General features: G+C 38.5%; 1 protein-coding gene and 1 pseudogene across 1 annotated transcript in view; both read left to right on the forward strand.

Moving 5' to 3' along the window:
- The window catches only part of LOC142422460 (ADP-ribose glycohydrolase MACROD2-like), a 971,437-nt gene that overhangs the window by 910,853 nt on the left and 37,756 nt on the right, over positions 1-22,828 (forward strand). Inside the window, exons 9-10 of the mRNA XM_075527841.1 lie at positions 5,815-5,889; positions 6,382-6,474. Coding sequence (XP_075383956.1) covers positions 5,815-5,889; positions 6,382-6,474 — 168 coding nt within the window. The remainder of the gene's footprint in view (positions 1-5,814; positions 5,890-6,381; positions 6,475-22,828) is intronic.
- On the forward strand, positions 1,731-2,476 carry LOC142422461 (centromere protein R pseudogene; annotated as a pseudogene).

A 22,828-nucleotide genomic window follows, 5' to 3' on the forward strand; every position in this document is an offset into this window, starting at 1 on the left:
ATCACATTTTCATTTCTTATAGTTAATTGTAAACAAATGATATTTTTTCTCTTTTTATTTTTCTGAGTAAATGACTTAGAAAATAGTTTCCTTTACAAGAAATTTCCTCTTATCTTTCATTTGTAATAGGTCTTGTTTGCTTGAAAGACTTTTCTATATTTTAGGAAAACCTAAAAATGTTTTCTAGATGATAAATCGAGAATCTTTCTCTTTCTAGATGGCTGGCTTATCTAGTGTAGGTCCAAAATGAAAAATCTTCAGAAATAAGGATGATCCCGCCCACTCCTTCACCTGAGGCTGATTTTATAAAGCGGATGTTAGGACTTTCCATTTTCCATATTAATATCACCGTATGCAATGTAACCTATTGAGAATGTTTCACTCTTAAATCTGTTGTCCACCAGTGAGCACTCTCAAGTTTCTTGGCATCTACTGTGGCCTAAAAGTGACTTTTTCAGCAAGTTAGTGCTATATTGCACATCTGACTACAAAGACCTTTGCCCACAGTCGGTGTGGGTTTCTGCTGCTGTATGGGTTGTAAGAGCAAGCACTCCATTGATCTTAATTAAGGAACATTGCCAGCCTCTGTTGGGAGCGACTCGATGGCAGAGAATGTGAATGTGCCAGCCTGTGACAGGTCTTCCATTAAGGACATGCAATTCATCATGGGATGAGTGACCAGGGTTAGGTGATGCCACTCTTTATGGTTTCTGATGATGAGAAATAAATAAATAAATTTGAGTGAAACAATGTTGTATTACTTTCTAACTGGTAGTAGCATTGACTCATCTAAGGAATAAAGAGGGAAATAGAGATTTCATCCCTCTCTGGTCGTAGTATACAATGCGCTGTTGTCGGGAGTGAGGCACGCTGAGCATATGTGTTCATGCATACATAAATCAATGCTGTGCTTCAGAAGATTATGCCTGCACTTATATATAAATGATGTGAGTACATATCCCCACAAGAGACATTCATAAGAATGTTCTAGCAGTCTTCAAGTCTAACATTGGCATTGACTCCTGCAATCTTGTTTTTAACGAATGCATTCAGTGTCGCTTGGACTTCTTCATTTAGTAGCATCAGTGTGAAACCTATAGGGGAAGCCTGGCATTCTGTGGGGGTTGACAATTGCAGGTACACAGTATCTCGAGCTTTAATGTACATACAGATTTATTTCTATTCATCACAACTCGGTAAATAAGTATGGTATTCCCCATTTTGTTTTCATAATTCATAAGGAAGTTGATCTCCCCACAAATCCCCTTTTTCTTCTTTTACTTGAAAATATCTTTTTTGTGCCTCTTAATTTTTTTCAACTGAGGTGTAATTTTCATGTAGGCAAAAACACAAACCATAGTTTATAGCTTGCTGTTTATGCACATGCACACAGTTAGCCTTGTGTGCTCACGACCCGAGTGAAGGCCATCTCCAGCTTCTAGATGATGCTCTGCACACAGGTAAGAAGCCAGAGGTCCATCTGTTTGGAAATTCCTGAATACTTTTTCTCTCCTTTGAGCCACAATGTTGAAAGATTCTTTGGAGAAAATACTGAATGATGTATGAAATATCAAAATAAGATGAAAATAATACAGAGTCGCCAAAAAGAACTAAAGGACATTCAACCACTAGGAGACAGTGATCGGTGCAAGCTATGAAAATAGTGATGGGCTGCCGCGTCTCCACCCCAGGGAGGGAGTTCGGTTTGTTTGACCTGGCGGCGGCCCCCGACTCTCGAAATGCCTGTTAAAAGATCACTGAAATTAGAAGATCTGATAGCAGAAAATTCATTTGAGCCTTCAAACGTCCAAAAAAAAAAAGTCTTGCAAGTTTTTCTCCAACAACTGGGACCTGGCAAATGAGTCCATTTGCTTCGCCCACAAGTTCTGAAAAACAAGAACAAATGGAAAGAGGGGGAAATCAAATTACCTCCATTCCAGGTTACCTGAATGACAAAAGTCTGCATCAAATGATAAATTCATGATGTTATTATCTGAAGTTGAGAAATCATCAGAAAGTATCATGGACATGATGCAGAATTTAACCAGTATAAAGGCTCTGAAAAGCAGGAAAGACCTTGAAAGCCTCATTGGTATATCCTGTGCATCGTGTTTCTTAAAGGGAGAAATGCAGAAAACCAAAGAGCTAATGACAAAGGCAAAAGAACAAAACCTGTTTGAGCAGCAGCGTGCAGGACTTCCCAAAAAAGGACTACGTCACCTTAACAGCTGTGAGTTCCTGAGAGCCAGCCTGCGACGAGAGAGGCGTTTAGAAGAAAGACACTCACCATGAGCACCAACTTCTGCACCTGCCTGACCACATTTAAAGGAACCAAAGAAATGTTTGCAATTAGTCGACCCAGTAAATACCAGATCGTATCAGTTGGCAGGTGCATGTCTAGATAAAATTTCTTGCAGCTAATTTAAACTTTCTACACACAGCAATAGATAATCTCAATGTAAATAATACATTTCTTCTTGACCCTTTAATGTAAGTCAACATGTACCGGAGGATCTTGACTTATATTCTGTATCACGTATGTTTGTTTACATGCTCAGAGTTGTGGATGAACTTATTAAAGCATTTTTGAAAATGGTTTGTATGATAAAAAAAGAAAATAGTGATGATTTATAATTTATCAAGGGGTCACAGGGTGGGGGTGGGAAGGAGGGCAAAAAGAGAAGCTGATACCAAGGGCTCGATAGAAAGTAAATGCCCAGAAGATAATGATTGCAACATATGTACAAATATGCTTTATACAATTGATGTATGGAATGTTATAAGGGCTGTAAGGGCACCCAATAAAATGATCTTTAAAAAAGAAATAAAAGAGTAGCACCTGAAGATCTTGCTAAAATTTAGACTTTAATTCTGTAATTCTTGGAGAAGGCCAGAAGAAAGTCTGCATTTTAACAAAGACCCCAGGTAATTCCAATATGGCGTGTCCACGGACGCGACCTTGAGTAGCGCGGCTCTAGAGAGTGCAAAGCAGTGGAGTTTAGGAGCAGAAAAAAGCATTGATCGAATTGATCTTTTAAAAGACATAGTCCAGCAATTCACAAGATCAGTTATAAGAGGGGAAAGTGATATGGCCTGGGAGAAAGATGGCGCCTCTCTGCATGAAGGAAGGGCCCGTAACATTGAAGGGAAAGAAAAAAGAAAAGGAGAAACATTTTGTAGAATTGTCAAGCCTTGATATTTGACTGAAGTCATGAGAGAGAGAAAACCATCAAAGACTTCTTGAGATTTCTAGCTTCAACCTCAAATAGATAAATGTTTCTTAATTGTGATTGTTTCATCAGATTATTTTGACTAAAATTGAGTTTAGGAGGAATTGGATGTGGCAAAACTACTTGGCACTTGGTGCTACACTAGCAGATAATGAACCAAGGACTCAGTAGGATTGGTGCCACGCTGGGGTAACTCACGGCGGTACGCTCCACCCAGACCTCCTCCCGCACTAGACGACGAAGGATCCTTAGCAATGTTTAGTATCATTTCTAATCATAGAATAACATATGATAGAGTTTTAAATTGCTCAAATATATTTCTTCAATTACATGAGTGCTGACAACAAAATTGTCTGCATTGAATTAGATTATTATACTATTAGTGAATAAAGAAGACTTTTTACATTTTTCTCCTTCATTTCCATGAATTATTTCTTAATTCTCAAAAATGTTATTCATACAGGTTCACAAGTAATAGTTACCACAAGTCACAAGTCTCTGTCAGAATGGGCTTGATGGCAGTTTTTGTTGACCGGTTCTAAGTGCCATTTTGTTGGAAAGCCTTCCTCCCTAATGCAGGCCAGACGGCTCCTCTTTGCTCTTCCTGAATCACTCCCTCACTCTTTCCACACTTATGGATTTTCTGTTTTACAAAACAAAGGCCCCTGGGATTTTAATAAATAAATATGAAATACCAGAAAATTAGACAATATCAACAACTAGAAAAACACTAGCAGCACTGGAAACAACAGCCCATATTGTAGCACATGCAGATGAAACCGCATGATCCAAAGTGTCATTGTATGTGGGTCACCATGACAGTTGTTTTTAATCATTTTACTGGGAGCTCTTACAGCTCTGATCACCATCCATCCATCCATCCATTGGGTGAAGCACATTTGTACATATGTTGCCCTCATCATCTTTAAAACATTTTCTTTGTACTTAAGCCCTTGGTATCACCCCCTTCCCTCCCCCATGAACACTTGATAATTTATAAATTACGGTATTATATTTGTCATGTCTTACCCCAACCACTGTCTCAGCTTCACCCACTTTTCTGCTGTTTGTCCCCCTGGGAGGGAATCATATGTCGAGTCTTGTGATCGGTCCCCTTTTCTCCCCCATCTTCCCTTTCCCCTCCTGGTATGGTTAATCTCATTATTGGTCCTGAGAGGTTTATCTGTCCTGGATTCCCTGTGTTTCCAGTTCTTATCTGCCTCAGTGTACATACTCTGGTCTAGCTGGATTTTTAAGGTAGAATTGGGGTCATGGTAGTGGGGGGAGGGTATTAAAGAACTAGAGGAAAGTTGTCTGTTTCATCCGTGCTATACTCACTGGCTCATCTCTTCTTGTGAGCCTTCTGTGAGGGAATGTCCAATTGTCTACAGATGGACTTTGGGTCTCCACTCTGCCCTTCCCCTCGTTCACATCAATATGATCTAACTGAAGCACATTAAGATTCAAAAGGTAAAGAAGCATATAAGGTTAGCCTCTTAGGCATATTGATATATGTAAACTAGGCTTACAAAATGTTTTTATCGTTATAAGTAGTTGCAGGTTTCTTTTATACAAGCTAATCTATTTCTGCTTTTCTCACAAATTCTCACACGTTTCATCAACAGTTACTTTGGTGGCGCTCTACGACAGTATAGCCCCAGGTGTAGGGAAAGGTTGGAACAGTACCGAAGTCTACCACGGGGCTGCACCAGACAAACCGCATTGCCTCTGTGCCATAACAAACCCCAGGTCCAGAAGAGCTGTTTATGCATTTGTTTTAGTAACATAATTTAATATCTTCAGCACAAAAATTCCATCAACAAGAGGCAAAGTGGACATATTTCTATTTCCTCTTTTAATAAGCAGTTAAATGTTCTATACTCTTGCAGGGAAGGGAAGGAAACACAAAGGAAGGGAAAGAAATAAAGTGGGGGGGGCTGGAATTACTAGATAATCAGTCTCAGAGTAATCAATTAATTTGGCTACATTCTCTCCTGACCTTTGCTATACTAAGTGTATGTTTTAAAATAATGATTAAGCTATTGTTATGACCAGTTCCTATGTGTTTACACTACTCCTGTTTCTGTTGTAGTTGTTGCTGTTGGTCTTGTTTTTGCTCTCTTGATGGAGTGTTTATGGAATGCACAATTCCATAAAAGTATTTATGGAATGCACGATTATTTAATATATACACTATTTTCCCTAAGAAGCTTCAGTACTAGAAATGCCTGCATCATAAAGAAAAATTAAATGAAACGTACTCTAACAGTTTAGAAATTATTTAATTTTTCAAAATTTCTAGGTGTGACCATACATGTCCACTGAACTGATAAGCTAAATACTAACTCTACCATCTAATTCAAAGCAGAGAATTATGTCTAAGTTATCTGGAAATTTTTCATAAAATTATATATGTTTAATCATTTGAAAAATTGTATCTGCACTCACCACTTTGGTTCAAACCTGCTCTCTCTGGCTCTGTGCATGATTAAAATGTGATTTCTGAACATATTGATTTTTCAAAGGAGGTATGAAATTACAGTCATATGTACCACATTTACTCTCTTATCACTATTCTTAATAGGGCAAGAGGATGATCCAAAGAAGAATGAAATGAAAATTGAGACAGAGCCCCAGAGCTCATATATGGAAACAGAAGGTATTTTTAAAGGAATACATTATTATTCAAGGATGAAATGAAACTGTGAGCTGTGACTTATATATACAGCCATGGGTATGAGTGCTGGCGTGTGGAATTTAGACTGATGATTTGAGAAAGACAATAGTGCTGTTTTATGCACTTGTTTATTTATACTTAAAGAAAAAGCTCACGGCATCAGGTTGATGTGAGTCACAGTTTCCCTGCAGGACAGAACTGTCCATGAAGGTCCCTGACACTGTGAACCTTTATGTGCGTGGAAAACCTCATCTTTTCCCAGAGAGGGACTTGTCGATTTGCTCTGCTAATTTTGATGCTACCAGCCCAGCATGTTACCAGACACAACACCAGGACTCCTAGGAAACAAAGAAACGAAAGAGAAATGTAATAGTCTATGTTGTACCAGGGCCCTGGCTGCTTAGTGGTGACTGTGTTTTCTAAATGATCGCAAGGGAGACATACCTGGGTCTCCTTCTGTTTTCTTCCATTTAGAGTTTTCATCCACCGAAGATGATGCCAGGATTGTTGCACAACCAGAAGTGATTCCAGTCGTAGATGACCCGGAAGTAGAAGAAAGGAAAGAAGGTGGGTCTGCTCATAGAGCTTTGCGAATATCGCGATTCTTTGGATTTCTGCGTGGAATTAGACAGTCCATGTTCTCCTCATTCAATTGGAGTTTGTGGAGGAAGAATATAACATTTTACTTACTTTTAACTTATTTTTGATAGCAGAATAAATCTGGTAGCAGCAAAAGAAGATATAACATGTTCAAATTGCATGAAGGTATTTTTTATTATTCACTTATGTTTAATTGTATTCCTAAAATTATGGTATTGAGAAATGGCCTGTGGAAATTATAGAAAAATTCATAAAAATCTCTGAAATTGACTGAAAACAAATGCATTATCCTTTTAATATTATCCATGATCAATATAGTAGTATTGATAGTAATTCAAGAAGGTTATATATAAAATATACATATTTTATTAACTTTATAAAATGACCACTTTGTCCTGTAATATTGATATATCTCAATGTTGACTCATGTTAAAATCTAAAGATGTTAGAGGAATTAATGTGTAGTATTATTTTAAAACAATTCAGTATAAGAAGGAAAGTGACATTTTGAATCTTAGGATGTCTATTTTTAAAACCATTATGAGAAAAAAATTGCATTTATTGAAGACCTTTAGGAATTCTATTAGCAAACATAGAAAAACAAATCCACTATTGTCAAGTCTCTTCTGACTGAGAGCAAGCCTTCAGGACCTGGTAGAAGTAACCCTGTGGGTTTCCCAGGTTGTCAGTCTGCACTGGAGGAGAGAGCCTCATCTTTTGAACATCACAATAAGTAACCCACTGGACCACCAGTGCTCCTTCCAAATATAAAGCCATCTCTTAACAGAAACGTATGCAGTCACCTGTCTGTTATCCCATGGTGCAATTCATGCTCCTCTTAAACACGTACTTGCAAAACAATTAGAGAGTGATCACTGGAATGTTTATGAACTAACATGATCAATAGTTTCCAAATTTACAGAAAACCCTATTATCAATTATAAAATTAGATCTATAGTAACAACAGCTTTCAAAGTTTGAAACTATTCTTAGCAGGAGAACTGGAAAAAAAATTCATTGCAAAGACATTTTAGTGATTTTGCTACATTTATTCCACTGCATCTATAACACAGTATTCTGATCCAAGCCATAATATTTTCAATTACCTCATATACATGTGGAAGTTAAACCTTGAATAAGGAAGGGTGATGAAGAATTCATGTGTTTGAGCTATGGTGCTGGTGAAGGTGTTATCAGGTGCCATTAGAAACACTGGCAGGTCCCGCACCATCCTGACAATTGTTGAAACATAGAAGCCTAGTGTGTCAATGCACCTTGTCTAGGTCTTCCCCCAGTTAACTGTGCTTCCACTCTACCAAACCTGACACCCGTTCCCAGGGCCTGCTCTGTCTGGAGAACATGAACAAAATAGGTGAGAAGCCACACACTGCTAGCTTCTAGGGAACATGCGGGCTGTACTTCAAAAGCAGATTCGTTTCTTCTTTGTCATTCTCTGACACTTGCACACCGTAGGCTCAAAGTGACATCCTTACACTTCCACACCTGAAAGATAGGTTGTGCCACACATTTACCCAATGCAATGTGGCATTTGATCTCATGACTGCTGCTTCCATGAGAAATGACTTTGGATCCAAGTAAGATGGCGTCCTTGACAACTTCAATCTTGATTTTCTCATTTGTCATGATGTTATTAATTTGGTGAGTTGTGAAGATTTGGGTTTTCTTTAAATTCAGTTGTAATCCATATTGAAGACTGCTGTCCTTGCTAGCTTCCTCAGCAGGTGCTTCAAGGCCCCCTCACTTTCAGCAGGTAAGGTTGTTTCATCTGTGTAACAAAGGGTGTTAATAAGCCTTCCTCAGATCTTGATGTTATATTCTGCAGACAGTTCAGTGGCTTGCATTATTTGCTCAGCATATAGATTAAATAAATGTGGTGAAAGCATACAGCCCTGACACACTTCCTAATTGTAAGCCATGCAGCATCCCTGTATTTTGTTGATCTATATATGGGTTCTGCCAGAGCACATGTGCAGGTCAACCTATGTATAGGTTACATATGTTCTGAAATTCCAATTGTTCTCCATACTTTCTGAGGTTTGTTATTATCCACATACTTGAAAGCATTTGCATAGACACTAAATCACAATTAAATATCATTTTGGTAGTTTTTACTTTCTGCCAAAATCCATCTGACATCAGCAATCATATCCCTTGTTCCACATCCTCTTCTAAATCAGGATGAAATTTCTAGCAAGTCCCTGTTGATATACTGCTGCGACCAGTGCTGAATATAAAATTTTACTTTCATGTGATATTAATCATATTTTAAAATAATTCCCACAGTCTGTTGAGGGTTGTCTTTCTTTGGAATGGTACAATTTGGATTTCCTCCAATCAGCTGGCCCAGGTAGCTGTCTTGCAAATGTGTTGGCGTGAGTGAGTGCTTGTGCAGCATCAGCTTTTTGAAGCATTTCAATTGGTGTTCCATCAACCCCTGAAGCCTGGTTTGGCCTAATGCCTTCAGTGCAGCTTGGACGTCCTCCTTCAGCACTAGATGTTCTTGACCGTATGCTGTCTCATGAAATAGTTAAATGTCACCCAATACCTTTTGGCACAGTAACTCTATGCATCTTTTGATGCTTCCTACATCATTTGATATTTTCCACTTTTAGTATTTCAACTGGAGGCTTGGACTTTTTCTTAAGTTCTTTCAGCTTCAAATCTTTTGATCATTTTAGTCTTTTCTGGTTTTCTGATGACAATATTTGGGCACTTCGTCATTATACTTTATTTTGTCTCTTTGACCTGTCCTTTGAAATAGTCTGCTCAGCTCTTTCACGTCATCCTTTCTTCCATTTGCATTGGCTACTCTACAATCAAGAGCAAGTGGCAGAGTCTTCAGACATCCACATTGATCTTCTGGCTTTAACAATGGCCATTTTCTTTCTTCGAGCATGATGTTCTTGATATCATCCCACAGCTCGTTAGGCTTTCTGTTACGAGTGCTCGAGGACTCAAATCTGTTCTGGAAATTCAGGCAGGATATATGCAAGGTCAGAGTTTGCCTTTCATAGACTTGCTTTCATTTTCTTTAGCCACAGCTTGTATTTACAGCTGAGCAACTGCTCTTCTGCAGAGTCAGACCTGGCCTCATTTGGGCTGCTAATATTAAGCTTCCAGATGATTTCTTCCAATATGTGTGTTGAATTTTACTTCTGTGTATTCTATCTGGAGAATTAAAAAGGTATTAGTGATGAAGTTGTTGGTCTAGCAAACTTTTGTCATGTGATCTCCAGCTTCATTTCTATCTTCAAGATCATATGTTCCAACTACTGTCCCTTCGGTTTCCAACTATTTCATTCCAATCACCTCCAGTTATCAATACAGTTTGACCTCATGTTTGAATTTTCACTGGAACCCAGCAAATGCCTGTGGGCTTGAATTTGCCATGTCTGTCCTTCTTTGTTAGCACAGATACTTGACATGACCGTGCCTAGAACCATTTACGGCAATAGTGGCACATGGAAAATGCTCAACAAATTTTAAATATTTAAAATTATTTGCTCATTTGATGGCAGAGTCCAGAAGAGAATTTCCACATGGAGTTTCTTTCCAAGCTTCATTCCCCATCTTTCCTATTTTGACCCTGTAACAGTTCCCCATGTTTTACATAATTCTCTTAAAACAAATGGTTCAGCATGCTTTATTGTCCATTGTCTCCTACAGGCAGTTTTTTATAGGGATCTAAACTCTTCACCTTACTGCAGATTGTAGCCTATAAAGATAGGACAATTACTGCTGAGGGAGTGGGAAGCATTTCATTGCATTCATTTACTACTTTCTTTGCCAAAATTCGAATACATTGCTTCAGAGAGCTTGGCTAAACCATGATTTCTACTTTTCAAAAACATTACTATGGTGACATTAATAAAACTACAGAAGAAAAGTAGCAAGATTATTGAAAGTAGTAGAATATTTGTATTACTTTCTTTTGATTCATATATTCATTAAAGAATCCTTTTGAAAACACATTGAGAATATAGTTTAAGATTTTCTTGATATTTATAATATTTATTTTTTAATCATTTTATTAGGGGTTCATGCAACTCTTATCACAATCCACACATACATCAATTGTGTAAAGCACATTTGTACATTCATTGTCTTCAGCATTCTCAGAACATCCGCTCTCTACCCAAGCCCCTGACATCAGCTCCTTATTTTTCCCCTCCCTTAACATACCCCCTCCCTCATAAACCCTTGATAATTTACAAATTATTATTTTGTCATATCTTCCACTGTATGACATCTCCTATGCATTTATTAGAATTACTTTTATGTATAAACAAAACTAAATGAAATTTTGTTATATTTATAGAGTTACTCTTGTAGCTTTACACATTTGACGGATGTATGGATTGTGATAAGAGTTGTTTGGGCCCCCAATAAAATGATTTTAAAAAAATAAGGGCTCAAATAGAAAGATAAGGTTTTGAAATTAAAAAAAAACTTCAGAAATACTAGTTATCTTTTTCTCTTAAGGAACTTTTGAAAGAAGAAAGTGTTGGAATATTTTTTAATGTAGGCCAGGAAAAATGTGTGTCTTTTTTGTAGCATTTTATTATAAGATTGGAAATGCAGATACTATTCAGGATACATCTTTCATGGTTCCCAGGTGTATGAGCACAGATGTTGCGACATTAGTATTTGAAGTTAGCTCAACCACAAATATGGATTTGAAATAAAGAAGAATATCCAGCAGAAGTTCATGCTGATAAAATTGCACAATAGCACAATGGCCTTGTCCCTAGGAGCACTGAAATAAAAAATGTCAACAGACGTAATCCAAGGTTCCACATATGGTAGCTCTTCTCAGATATTTGCATTGCCTCTTCCTCAATGGGTTCAGTCACAGATGCAATCCAGTGAAATGACGTCACCTAGGTGAGTAACCCAATAGGAGAGATGATAATATAGGCCAGCATCTCTAAAGAGATGCCTCATTTTTAGCATAAGATATATAGAGGCAGCATTAAAATATTCCTTAAGAATTTTACTTCTACTTGCATTTTTAAATATTTACTATAAAAATGTGTTTTGTTGGTGTTATTAATATAAAAATTATTAAAAGCATTGCTACAAAATCATAGTTTTTAAACAAAAATATCAAAATGTGAAACTATTGTTTCCAACATACCACTTACCTAGGTCTATATGTTTCTTGAAGCAGTATTCCCATCTTGCTAACCTTCCCTGAAGAATTATCCACTTTTCCATTTCCTAATCATCTAAGTCCACTGCTCCAGGCCAATAATGACTCATAGCAGCTCTAGGGCCCACAGCAAAGCTTTCCAGTTTCTAGTATGTCACTTCCACCACTTCAAAATAGCGATTTTGACATGCTTGAGGGTCTCAAATTTGGTTCCTTTTAAGTGTAATTTGTAGTGTTTCCCAAAGACATTCTTGCAGGACAGCCCTTGTTACACCTGAAGAACACGTAGGTGAGGGGGAATGGGGTGGTGGGGGGGGGGGGCAACAAATGCCTCAGAGAAAATTTCTTGATGTTGTTATTACCAGTGCAACTTGAAATTTTCTTAAAATGGCTTCTTAATAAGCCCCTGGATCGGCATCTGTCCTCCATGAGTCTCCACCAAGTTATCCCTTTGGGACTCCTGGCCCTTAAAAAAAAGTGATCATAAACTTCTGAGCTGACAACTTCTCTGCCAAGGATTTAATTGGCCCAGAAGTTCCCTTCAGAAGCCACAATTTTATTGGACCTTTTTTTGTTTCTGTTTTTCCCTCGAAACGAAGGCGAACAAGACAGGTATATTACTGGGAGGATATTCTGCAACCATCCACTGACTGCTAAGTCAGATATAGACATTTGATTGGGAACACAACTATGCATGGATGACCAGGAATGTAGCAATTTAAAAAAAATTATTCTGTATATTGGCCTTTTTGTTCAAGTGTTACATAAAACATATATATTTGGTCCCAATTCTATTTCTTTTAATAAACAATAAGCATAGTGTTGCATAGATAGATAGATGATTGATAGATAGATAGATACAGACATACATATATACATAGATAATAGATAGGTACAAGGGGGTACAAAATTCCTGGGATTGTGCTGGTGGAACAAAACTTTCATAGTATGGATTTTTCCCACTAGGAGAGCATCGAGATACTTGCTCTGAGTTAGTACACCAAGTGCTGTCATCTGGGAAGGTTCTCTTTGGTCACAGTGAATTTTTTTAATCATTTTATTGGGGGCTTGTGCAATTCTTATCATACATACATGCATCCATTGTGTCAAGCACATTTGTACATTTGTTGCCATCATCATTCTCAAAACATTTGCCTTCTACTTGAACCCTTAATATCGACTGTTCATTTCCCCCCTCACTCCCCACTCCCCCCTATCTCATGAACCCTTCATTATTCATAAATTATTATTATTTTGTCATATGTTACACTGTCCGACGTCTTCCCCTGCCCTCTTCTCTGCTGTCCATTCCCCAGGGAGCAGGCTATGCATAGATTCTTATAATTAGTTCCCCCTTTCTACTCCACATTCCCTCCACCCTCCAGGCATCGCCACTTTCACCACTGGTCCTGAAGGAGTCATCTGTCCTGGATTCCCTGTGTTTCCAATTGCTATTTGTACCAATGAACCTCCTCTGGTCTAGCCGGATTTGTAAGGTAGAATTTGGATCATGACAGTGGGAGGGAGGAAGCATTTAAGAGCTAGAGGAAAGTTATATGTTTCATCGTTGCTACCCTGCACCTTGACTGGCTCATCTCCTCCCCACAACCCTTCAGTAAGGGGTGTCCAGTTGGCTACCGATGAGCTTTGAATCTCCACTCTGTGCTCACCCACATTTACAATGATATGTTGTTTTTGTTCCTTAATGCTTGATATCTGATCCCTTCGACAGCTCGTGGGCACACAGGCTGATGTGTTTCTTCCATGTGGGCTTTGTTGCTTCTGAACTAGATGGCCACTTGTTAATACCCCAGATGTTATGTCTTTTGAAAGCCAGGCACCATCAGCTTTCTTCAGCACATTTGCTTATGAACATTTTTGTCTTCATTGATCATATCAGGAAGGTGGGCACCCACTGATATGATTTTTAGTTCTTTGATGTCTGAAAACTGGTCCCTTTTACATCTCATGGTCAGATAGGCTGGTGTGCTTCTTCCATGTGGGCTTTGATGCTTCTGAGCTAGAGGACCACTTGTTTATCTTCAAGCCTTTAAGATCCCAGATTCTATATCTTTTCATAATTTTTTATAAAAGCCATTTTACTCAAACCTCATTTATGGTGTTGGTCAGTTTTAAAGAGCAGCATGCAGTTGTGAAATTTGTTTCTTGCTCAGGAAAAATGTCGCAGAAACTGTGGTGATGTTGAACACAATGTTCAAGGACAGCGCTATGAGAAAAACTCAAGTGTATGAGTGGTTTTCTCATTTCAAAAGAAGTGAAATGTCTATTGATGACAACCTCATTCTGTACGCCTGTCAACTTCCAGAATGGATGAAACTGTCAACTCATAGTACATTTGGATTTCATTCCACCAAGTCTGCCTGTTAATCAAGTTTTCTATTTGAAGGTTATTAAAAGATAGCTCAACCGTGTGCAACAGAAATAGGCCTGATTTGTGGTCGATGAGGGACCAGTTTTGCTGCCATGACAAGGCACCTGCTCATGCAGTCATCTCAGTGTGCCAGTTTTTGGCAAATGCCTCTCTTGCCCCAGCACCTTACTCACCTGAACTCATTCTGTGAGACTTCTTTTTGTTTCCACGGGGGCCGAGGGACATGAGAGGACAACAATTTGATGACACAGAAGAGGTGAGGAAACAAACCACCAAGGTGCTGTCAGCTATCCAGACAGATGAGTTTGCAAAAGTTTCCAAGAGTGGAATCGCAGACTTCACAAATGTATTAAGTTTAATGGAGAATCCTTCGAAGGTGATAAGGTTGTTTTGTAACAAAAATTTAATTACATAGCTTTAAATTTTTTTCTGCTTTTGGGGGGTGGGGATATCTCATCATAGGTGAGTAGACAACTACCATTGAGTCCACTACAATGCATGGCAACTTTAGTACAGCAGGTTGAAATGTTACACTGTCCTTTGTCTTCCTTGGAATCACAGCTTGTGCTAGTCTAGGGGATGGCAAACATTTTTGAGACACAAGAGCCACTTCTGTTACTCACAGCAATTAAAAAATTATTTGAGGGCCGAGAATATATTTTTAAAAACAATGAAATCCCTATTATTTGAACAATATCTTTAAAATCTGTCCGTTTTAATTAATAGCCCATGTATGTACCAGAAGAGCTGCATATGGCTGAGAAGCCGCTGTTTGCCGACCACTGCTCTAGTTCTAGTCCATTATTGTGCCTATCATGTCAATCAGACCCACTGAAAGTCTTCCTCCTCATTGCTGGCCCTCTATTTTACCAAACATGATGACTTCCTTCAGCAATGTATCCTTCCTTAGAGCATGTCCAAAGCCAGCAAATAGAACAATGTTCTGTTTTTATCCATAAAGTTGTCATTGACTAATTTTCAAAAGTAGATTACACAGTCTGTATTCCTACTGTCTTAGTAGTAATCCTGTCCTCTGAATTGTCGTGCTTGTTTCTGAGCTCCCAGTGCCCCAGCTTCCAGCAGCCCAGCAGCCTCAAACTCACCGCAGGACGACAAACTGAAGATGGGTGGTGGGTAGTAGGGCATGAAAATCCTTTTGTTCTTTTACTGGACTTTTGTTCTTTTCCTGCCTAAAATGTTGGTGGCAGCATAAATCTATTATTATCTGTAGTTTTCTAGTAAAAAGATGGATTGAGACATGAGTGGAAGCAGAAACGAAGTGCCATCCAGAAACAGTCAATGTAATCCTGTCCTGAGGTTCATGCTTTGACCTCTGACCAGCACAATCATGTGGCCAATTACAGGGAGCTCTATCATCTTCTACTAATGCTACTAATTCTACAACTTCTGTGTTATATCGAATGCATAGACAGCAAATGAGGATGTGAACTCCATAATGCATTATGAACCTCTCCAATTTCATTATCGTCCTCAGAGGCTGCTTCTGAAGAATCATTTTGTTGATGAAGCAGGTAGTGATGACAGGAGGCAAGTGGGCATCGATACACTGAGAATGTCAGTTTTGTTTGCTTTGCCTAATTTTATTTATTGAGTTTTGTGTGTGTGCACGTGCTCAAATCATAAAAAAATAAAACCAGCCATATTAAATGAGAAAAATAAGGGACATTTATCTCAAATTAGGCTTATAAAATCAGCTCAGAACCTGCCGGGATGTTTTCTGTGTTCCCCTGGTCAGTGTTTTGTCTTCAGTGGGAACGCACTCAGTGAGTTGCATGATTTGCTATCTTCTCCTAACAAATTCCCTGGGCATTTCGCTTGTCTACACAGCACCACTAGGCTTTCACACTGCAGCTTACTTTTAATGGTACAGCCTTCAACTCAAAGATCGGTAGCAATGCCTGCTTTGAAAGACACAGAACGTCACATCTGTTAAAGTAAAGGGTGCTTTTCTGTCTGGCTTTTATTAAATTATCACCCACTATGATATCACATATATTGGATGTCATATTTATTATACTTAACCTCTATTCCTGACTTAACCAAATCACCTGAATCATCCGATGCGGGAACCCCCAGACCTTCCTCGCTGTGTCAAAGGTATATCCATCCATCCTAATTTGGATTTCAATGTTAAGTGTTACTTTGTTTTCTCTACCTCAGAAAGAAACTCAATTTGTTTCATTACTCTTTATACATCAGGTACCTTCATTTCAGCCCAGTCTGTAAGGAGCAGGTGGTATGAGAAGTAATTTAAATGTTAATTATTTTTTTCATTTTATGCACGGTGACGATTTACTTTTTGATGCATTTTTATAATCAAGAGAGGAGCAATTAAGAAGCTGGCTGCTGGAATGTTTCACTGCAGTTATTTTATGACATCTGCTACAGTGATTTTTTAAAAGGAAACACGGTGATGGTTTTAACAATATTGAGGCATTTGGAGTGATTGGATGAAATTGCCTTATTTCATTGTGAATCTTGAAAGATGCATGAGTCATGTTTCTGACCAACAAATGCCACCCCTTGTTAGAGCTTACATTTTTTTTTGACATAGAATCATGTCTGTTCATTTTTCAGAACTGTTGTTATAGTTTATTAGCTTTAGCTTTAAATTGAACTGAATTAAAAACTATAGAGAATAGGAATAAAAGTGAAAAATTTTTTTCTAAAAAACATATTTCAAATGGTAATACTTATTTCTATTGATTATATCTAGTTTGTTTCTCAAATGCTACACATAATTTAGGTCACCTGTACTTTATGCTTCATATACTTGTGATTATAATCTATAAAGCAATAGGCTTCAGGATTAAGAGATATATGGTTTTAATATAAGATATAGGCATATGGATTCAATATAAGGAAATAATTGTCCAATTTATTATTGTGAATATTTTATATTGTACATTACTCTAGTTTTTCCCACTAACAAAATACTATAGAAAACCTTAGGTAATTGGAAAATAAAACTTAGTAAAAGCTAGTTCTTCTATTGAATTAAAGAGGATAAATAAATCAGGTACGTGTGTATATTCAAAGGTAAGCCAGAAAGTATTGATACTAGGGTTTTAGTTCATACGTGTTATTGTTCTTGTTCTTGTTATGTGCCACCAACTTTATACAGAACGAAATGCTGACCTGCCATGCACCATCCTCACAAGTGATATATGTGTGATCCCATTGTCGCCACCACTGTATCAATCGTATCAATCCATCTGGTTGAGGGGCTTCCTCTTTGTCAATGCCCCTCCACTTTACCAAGCGTAATGTCCTTTTCCAGAGACCTGCCGCTCCTGACAATATGTCCAAAGTACGCAAGGCAAAGTCTTGCCATCCTTACCTCTAAGGAGTACTCTGGCCGTACTTCTTCCAAGACAAATCTGTCTGCCCATGGTATTGTCAACATTCTTCTTCAGCACCTCCACCCAAGTGCATCCATTCCTCTTTGGCCTTCCTTACTTAACATGCAACTCTTTCATGCAAATGAGGTGATGAGAAATATCATGACTTGAGTTGGGCATACTTTAGTCCTCAACGTAACAGCTTTGCCCTTCAATGCTCGTTAGAGGTTCGTGTGGCAGATTCACCCAATGCGACTCCTCTTTTAGTCTTTTGTCCGCTGCTGCTGTGAACATTGATTGTGGATCCAAGCAAGACAGTCACTAACAACTTCAATCTTTTCTCCATTTACCATTTTGTTCCTAATTAGCCCAGTTGTGAGGATTTTGGTTACCTTCATTGAGTCATAATACACACTGAAAGTTGCAATCCGTGATCTTCATCAGCAAGTGTTCAAGTCCTCCTCACTTTCAGCAAGCAAGGTTGTCTTATTTACATATCAGATTGTTTACAAGCATTCCTCTAAACTTGATACAATGCTCTTCATATAATTCAGTTCCTCTGATTGTTTGCTCCGCATACAGGTTGAACTATGAGGGGATACAGCAAGGACACAACACACCATTCCTGATTGTAAGCCATGCAATGTGGCTTTGTTCTTTTGCACAGCTGCCTCTGAATCCCTGTACAAATTCTGAAGTGTTCTGGAACCCCCATTCTGTTCAAGGTTATCCATAGTTCATTTTGGTCCACAGACTTAAATGCTGTGGAGTTGTCAACAAAACACTCGTGTGTTAGTCTGGGTAATTTACAGAAACAAATCGACAGAAACTCATGTATAAGGGAGAGTTTTTTTCAAAGGTTAAATGCACATCAAGAAAACATCCCAACCCAGTGCTGCCCAAGCCCACAAGTCCAACGTTAACCCATCTGCCCAACACCAATCCACAAAGTCCTCCTCCATCTCACAAAAGACAAGCAATGACGCCAACTGCAGGAGGAAAGCTGAATCAGTGAATGTGTAAGCATCTCAGCACTTGCAGGGGTCTCCACATGGCTGCTTCAGCACCCAGGGCTCCATCAGGTTAGGTCCATGCAGCTTCTCCTCAGGCATGTCTTGCATGAAGTGAACCTTACCAGCTGAAGCAGGGAACTAGCTAAGGCAGCTGCAGCCTGGTCTGATCATCACAAACCAAGAGACCCAAGAATTCGAAAGGTGAGGCTCACTGAGCTATTTATCTCTCCGCCCTTCAATTATCCACACATGTGTTCAATGTCCAGGTTGGCACAATAAACTTTAACTAACTCAACTAGTAAACATTTTGTAGTATCTTGTGCTTTCATCCACGATCACTCTGACATCAGTGATGAAATCCTTTGTTCCATGTCCTCTTCTAAATCTGATCTGAACCTGTGGCAGTTTCCTATCACTATTCTACTGGAACCTTTGTTTACTGATCATCAGCAAAATTTTACTTGCATGCAGTATCAATGATATTGTTCTGTAGTTTGAGTATTCTGTTGGATCACATGTTTTGGAATGGGCAAAAATATGGCTCATTTCCAGTCAGTTGAAAAAGTAGCTGTTTTTCAAATTTCCTGGCATTGAGGGGTGAGTGCTTCTAGTTCTTCATCAGCTTATTGAAATATTTCAGTGGGTATTCCATCAGTTCCTGAAGCTGTGGTTTTGGGCTAATGTTTACAGTGCGCTTGAACATCTTCCTTGAGCACCATTGTTTCTTCCTCAACTGCAACCTCCCAAAGGAGTGGAACGTCAGCTGGTGGTTTTGATGCCATCACTCTGTGTGCTCTTTCCTCCTTCTTTGGATGCCTCCTGTTTCAGCCAATATTTTGCCCCTGGAATCTTGCAACATCCTAACTGAAACCTTTAGTTCTGTCTCAGGGTGTGGTTTTTTTTTTTCAGTTTATGATATGCAGAGTGTATTTTTTCTTTTGTTTTTCTAATTCTAGATGTTTGCACACTCCATTATAATATTTGACCCTGTCTTCTGGAGTTGCCTTTGAAATTTTCTATTCAGTTCTTTGACATCAGCATTTTTCCCCCATTTGCTCTAACCGCTCGACCATGAAGGGCAAGTGGCACAGTCTCTTCTAGCATCCATTTTGACCTTTTCTTCCATTTCTGTCTTTTGGATGACCTTTTGTTTGCTTCATGAGATTCTAGATGTTTCCCACAGCTCATCGGGCCTTTGGTCAATAATGTTCAATGTGTCCAATCTATTCCTGAGATAGTCTCAAAATTCAGGTGGAATAGATTCAAGGTTGTATTTTGGGTATCATGGACTTGTTTACTTTTCATCAGCTTTAACCTAAACATTCACATGAACAATCAGTGGTCTCTGCCACTACCAGACCCTGGCCTGATATTGAGCTTCTCCATCATCTCAAATGTAGTCAATTTGATATCTGTGTATTCCATCTCGAGAATTCCATATGTATTATTGTAGTTTTTATTAAGAAAAGTTATTTCCAGGTTCATCCAGGACAGATGAAAGATGAACCCCTCAGGATCAGTGGTGAGAGTGGCGATATCTGGAGGGTGGAGGGAGGGTGAGGGAGAAAGAGGGAACAGATGACAAGGTCTACATATAACCTCCTCTCTGGGGGACAGACAGCGGAGAACTGGGTTAGGGAGACATCAGATTGTGTAAGCTATGATAAAATAATAATTTATAAATTATCAAGGGTTCAGGGGGAGGGAGAGCAGAGAAGGAGGGGGCGTGAATGAGGAGCTGATACCAAGGGCTCCAGTAGAAAGCAGGTGTTTTGAGAATGATGATGGCAACATATGTACGAATGTGCTGGACACAAATGATGTGAAAAGAGTTGTATGAGCCCCTAATAAAATGCTTTTTTTTAAAAAAAAAAAGGGTATTTGCTATTGTGGTAATACCTAATCTGTTGTCAATTTGAGACTTAACAGTGAAGGGGTGGGGGTTAGCCTGTCAATCAGGTCGCAGCTTGATGACCCTATTTGAAGGTACTAAGGAGATAAATAGCTTGCTGGCGGTAGAACAAAGTCTCACTCCCTGCAAGACATTACTGACAACAAGCCACATGGAGACACACTGATAGAACCAGAGCCTTGGAGCTGAAGGAGCCATGTGGAGGCCCATGCCAGCACTAAGATGCTTCCACCACCACTGGATCCACAAGATTTTCCACCCACTGGCCTGTGCTCTTCCTGCACTCAACATCATTGCATGTGTTTAGTGAGTCTGAAGAGGAATTTATAGATTGATATTGGACATATGGGCTAATATCAGACTTATGGATTTGATTTGGACTGGGCTGGGGTGTTTTCCCAATATTCAATTGCTCTTGTATATAAAGCTCTGTCTTATACACATAAGAGTGTCTCTGGATTTGTTTCTCGAGTCTACCCAGAGGAACACAGCTATCAGCAAGTCATTGGTTTTGCAACATTCTATCATGTACTCTCCAGCATCATTCTTATCTCCAAGTGCATATTTTCTAACTACGGTTCCTTCTTCTTTGTTTCCAGCTTTTGCATTCCAATCACCAATAATTATCAATGTATCTTGATTTCATGTTGGATCAATTTCAGACTGAAGATGTTAGTAGAATCCTTCAATTCCTTTATCACTAGCTTTTGTAGTTGGTACTTAAACTTGAATAATAGTTGTATTGATGTATTTCCTTGAAGACAGATAGATATAGTCCTATCACAGACAGTACTTTATGATTCATTTTGTGATGCCATTTTTGACAATGAATGCCACCCCATTCCTCTTGATGGTACCATTCCCAGCCTAGTCAATCATGGTTCTATAATGCAAACTGGCTATCACCAGTCCATTTCATCTAATTAATGCCTGGGATTGCAATCTTTATGCATTCCATTGCATTTGTTATGACTTTTAATTTTCTTAGATTCATACTTTACACATTCTAAGTTCCAATCATTAGCAAGTTTTAGTAGTTTTTCCTTCTTACCTTGAATCGCATCTCTTCAGCAAACGAAGGTTCCAAGGATCCCCTTCCACAAGGCTCAGGTCACCATGGCCAACTTTGAACAGCCAGCTTCTCCTCACTCACATTTTGAGGTCAAATATACATGGGTAATTTGTTGTGCTGTCTTCATACAAAGAATACTAAAAAAAGAAACTCACAAAGTTTGGCTATCTGAAGGACCTGCTTTTTCCATTCTCTCTTTTTTTTTAAGTAAGATTGAACCTAATAACTATTTTATAGAATTGATTATAACTGAGACTGAACCTTGGTTTTACCCATATGATTCAAAGAACTAGGTCCAATCAAAACTGTAGCTTCTGTCAGACTATCCTGGACCTGTCAAAATTCAAGACTGGAAAATCGCCTCTCAAGGTTATAACAGTTTCTGTAACTCCAAAGGAAGGAGGCTTATTAGGAAGACATTTTAAGAAAATTAAAAGTAGCATTTATGAGAAAAATGCCAGTCATGTTACATGACAATTTTTCTCCCATCACAACAGTGATGTGAGGGTATCAAGGACTGTCCAATGAGAACATTGTTATGGAACATGACTCCCTTCTTCCCTGTAGCCTAATCTTCCCTGAACTTGAAGATTTCAGAGAAGAAAACTTTGATTCCCTTGAGGATACCAGAACTGCAATTTTGATGTGGCATAAACTGAACAGTGCAAAGTTCTTCAGGGAAGGAATAGAGATATAGAAAGCCTGCCTTCAGTAGTATATAGACTAAATAGAGTATATTATTAGGAAAAAACTCTCAAATTTTGATATTTTGCTTTAAAAAAAAACCCCGATACCATCAACTCAATAGTTGGTAACACGTTGTGCAGAAATCTGAAAGGTTAGTAGTTCAAAACCACCAAAAGCTCTTCAGGTGACAGATGGTTATATCTACTCCCATGACTATTAACAAGTCTCAGAAACTCACATAGGGCAATTCTACCTTGTCTTATAAGGTCGCTAGGAGTCAGTGTTGACTGGATGGCACTGACATTGCTTAATAGAGGCTGTAAAAATTTTGTAGCAATAGTTTTTTACTTAGCCCTCATATATTCGTATGTATGTACATTTAATTGCCAATAACTGTTTTTAACCGCATAAATGATGGTTATACATATGGAATGTGGATCTCACTGGATGGACTACAATTAATCAAGTTGACTAATCCATGGAGAAAGAGACTAGGAAAATATTCAGAATTTTCGGTCAAATAAAAAGCAAATACAAAGAGAACTTTAACTGATCCTATGTAAGTTCCAAGATAAACTTATGGAAACCAAAATAAGTCCAGCAGAGATATATGGCAAATTTGAGCATATAGCACCAAAACTTAGAGACCATCTCATAAATACAAGGACACTCATGACCACAACAGACCAGAGGTTGTGGGATGATATCAA

This window comes from Tenrec ecaudatus, chromosome 12 (assembly GCF_050624435.1).
Source record: "Tenrec ecaudatus isolate mTenEca1 chromosome 12, mTenEca1.hap1, whole genome shotgun sequence".
Classification (NCBI taxonomy): domain Eukaryota; kingdom Metazoa; phylum Chordata; class Mammalia; order Afrosoricida; family Tenrecidae; genus Tenrec; species Tenrec ecaudatus.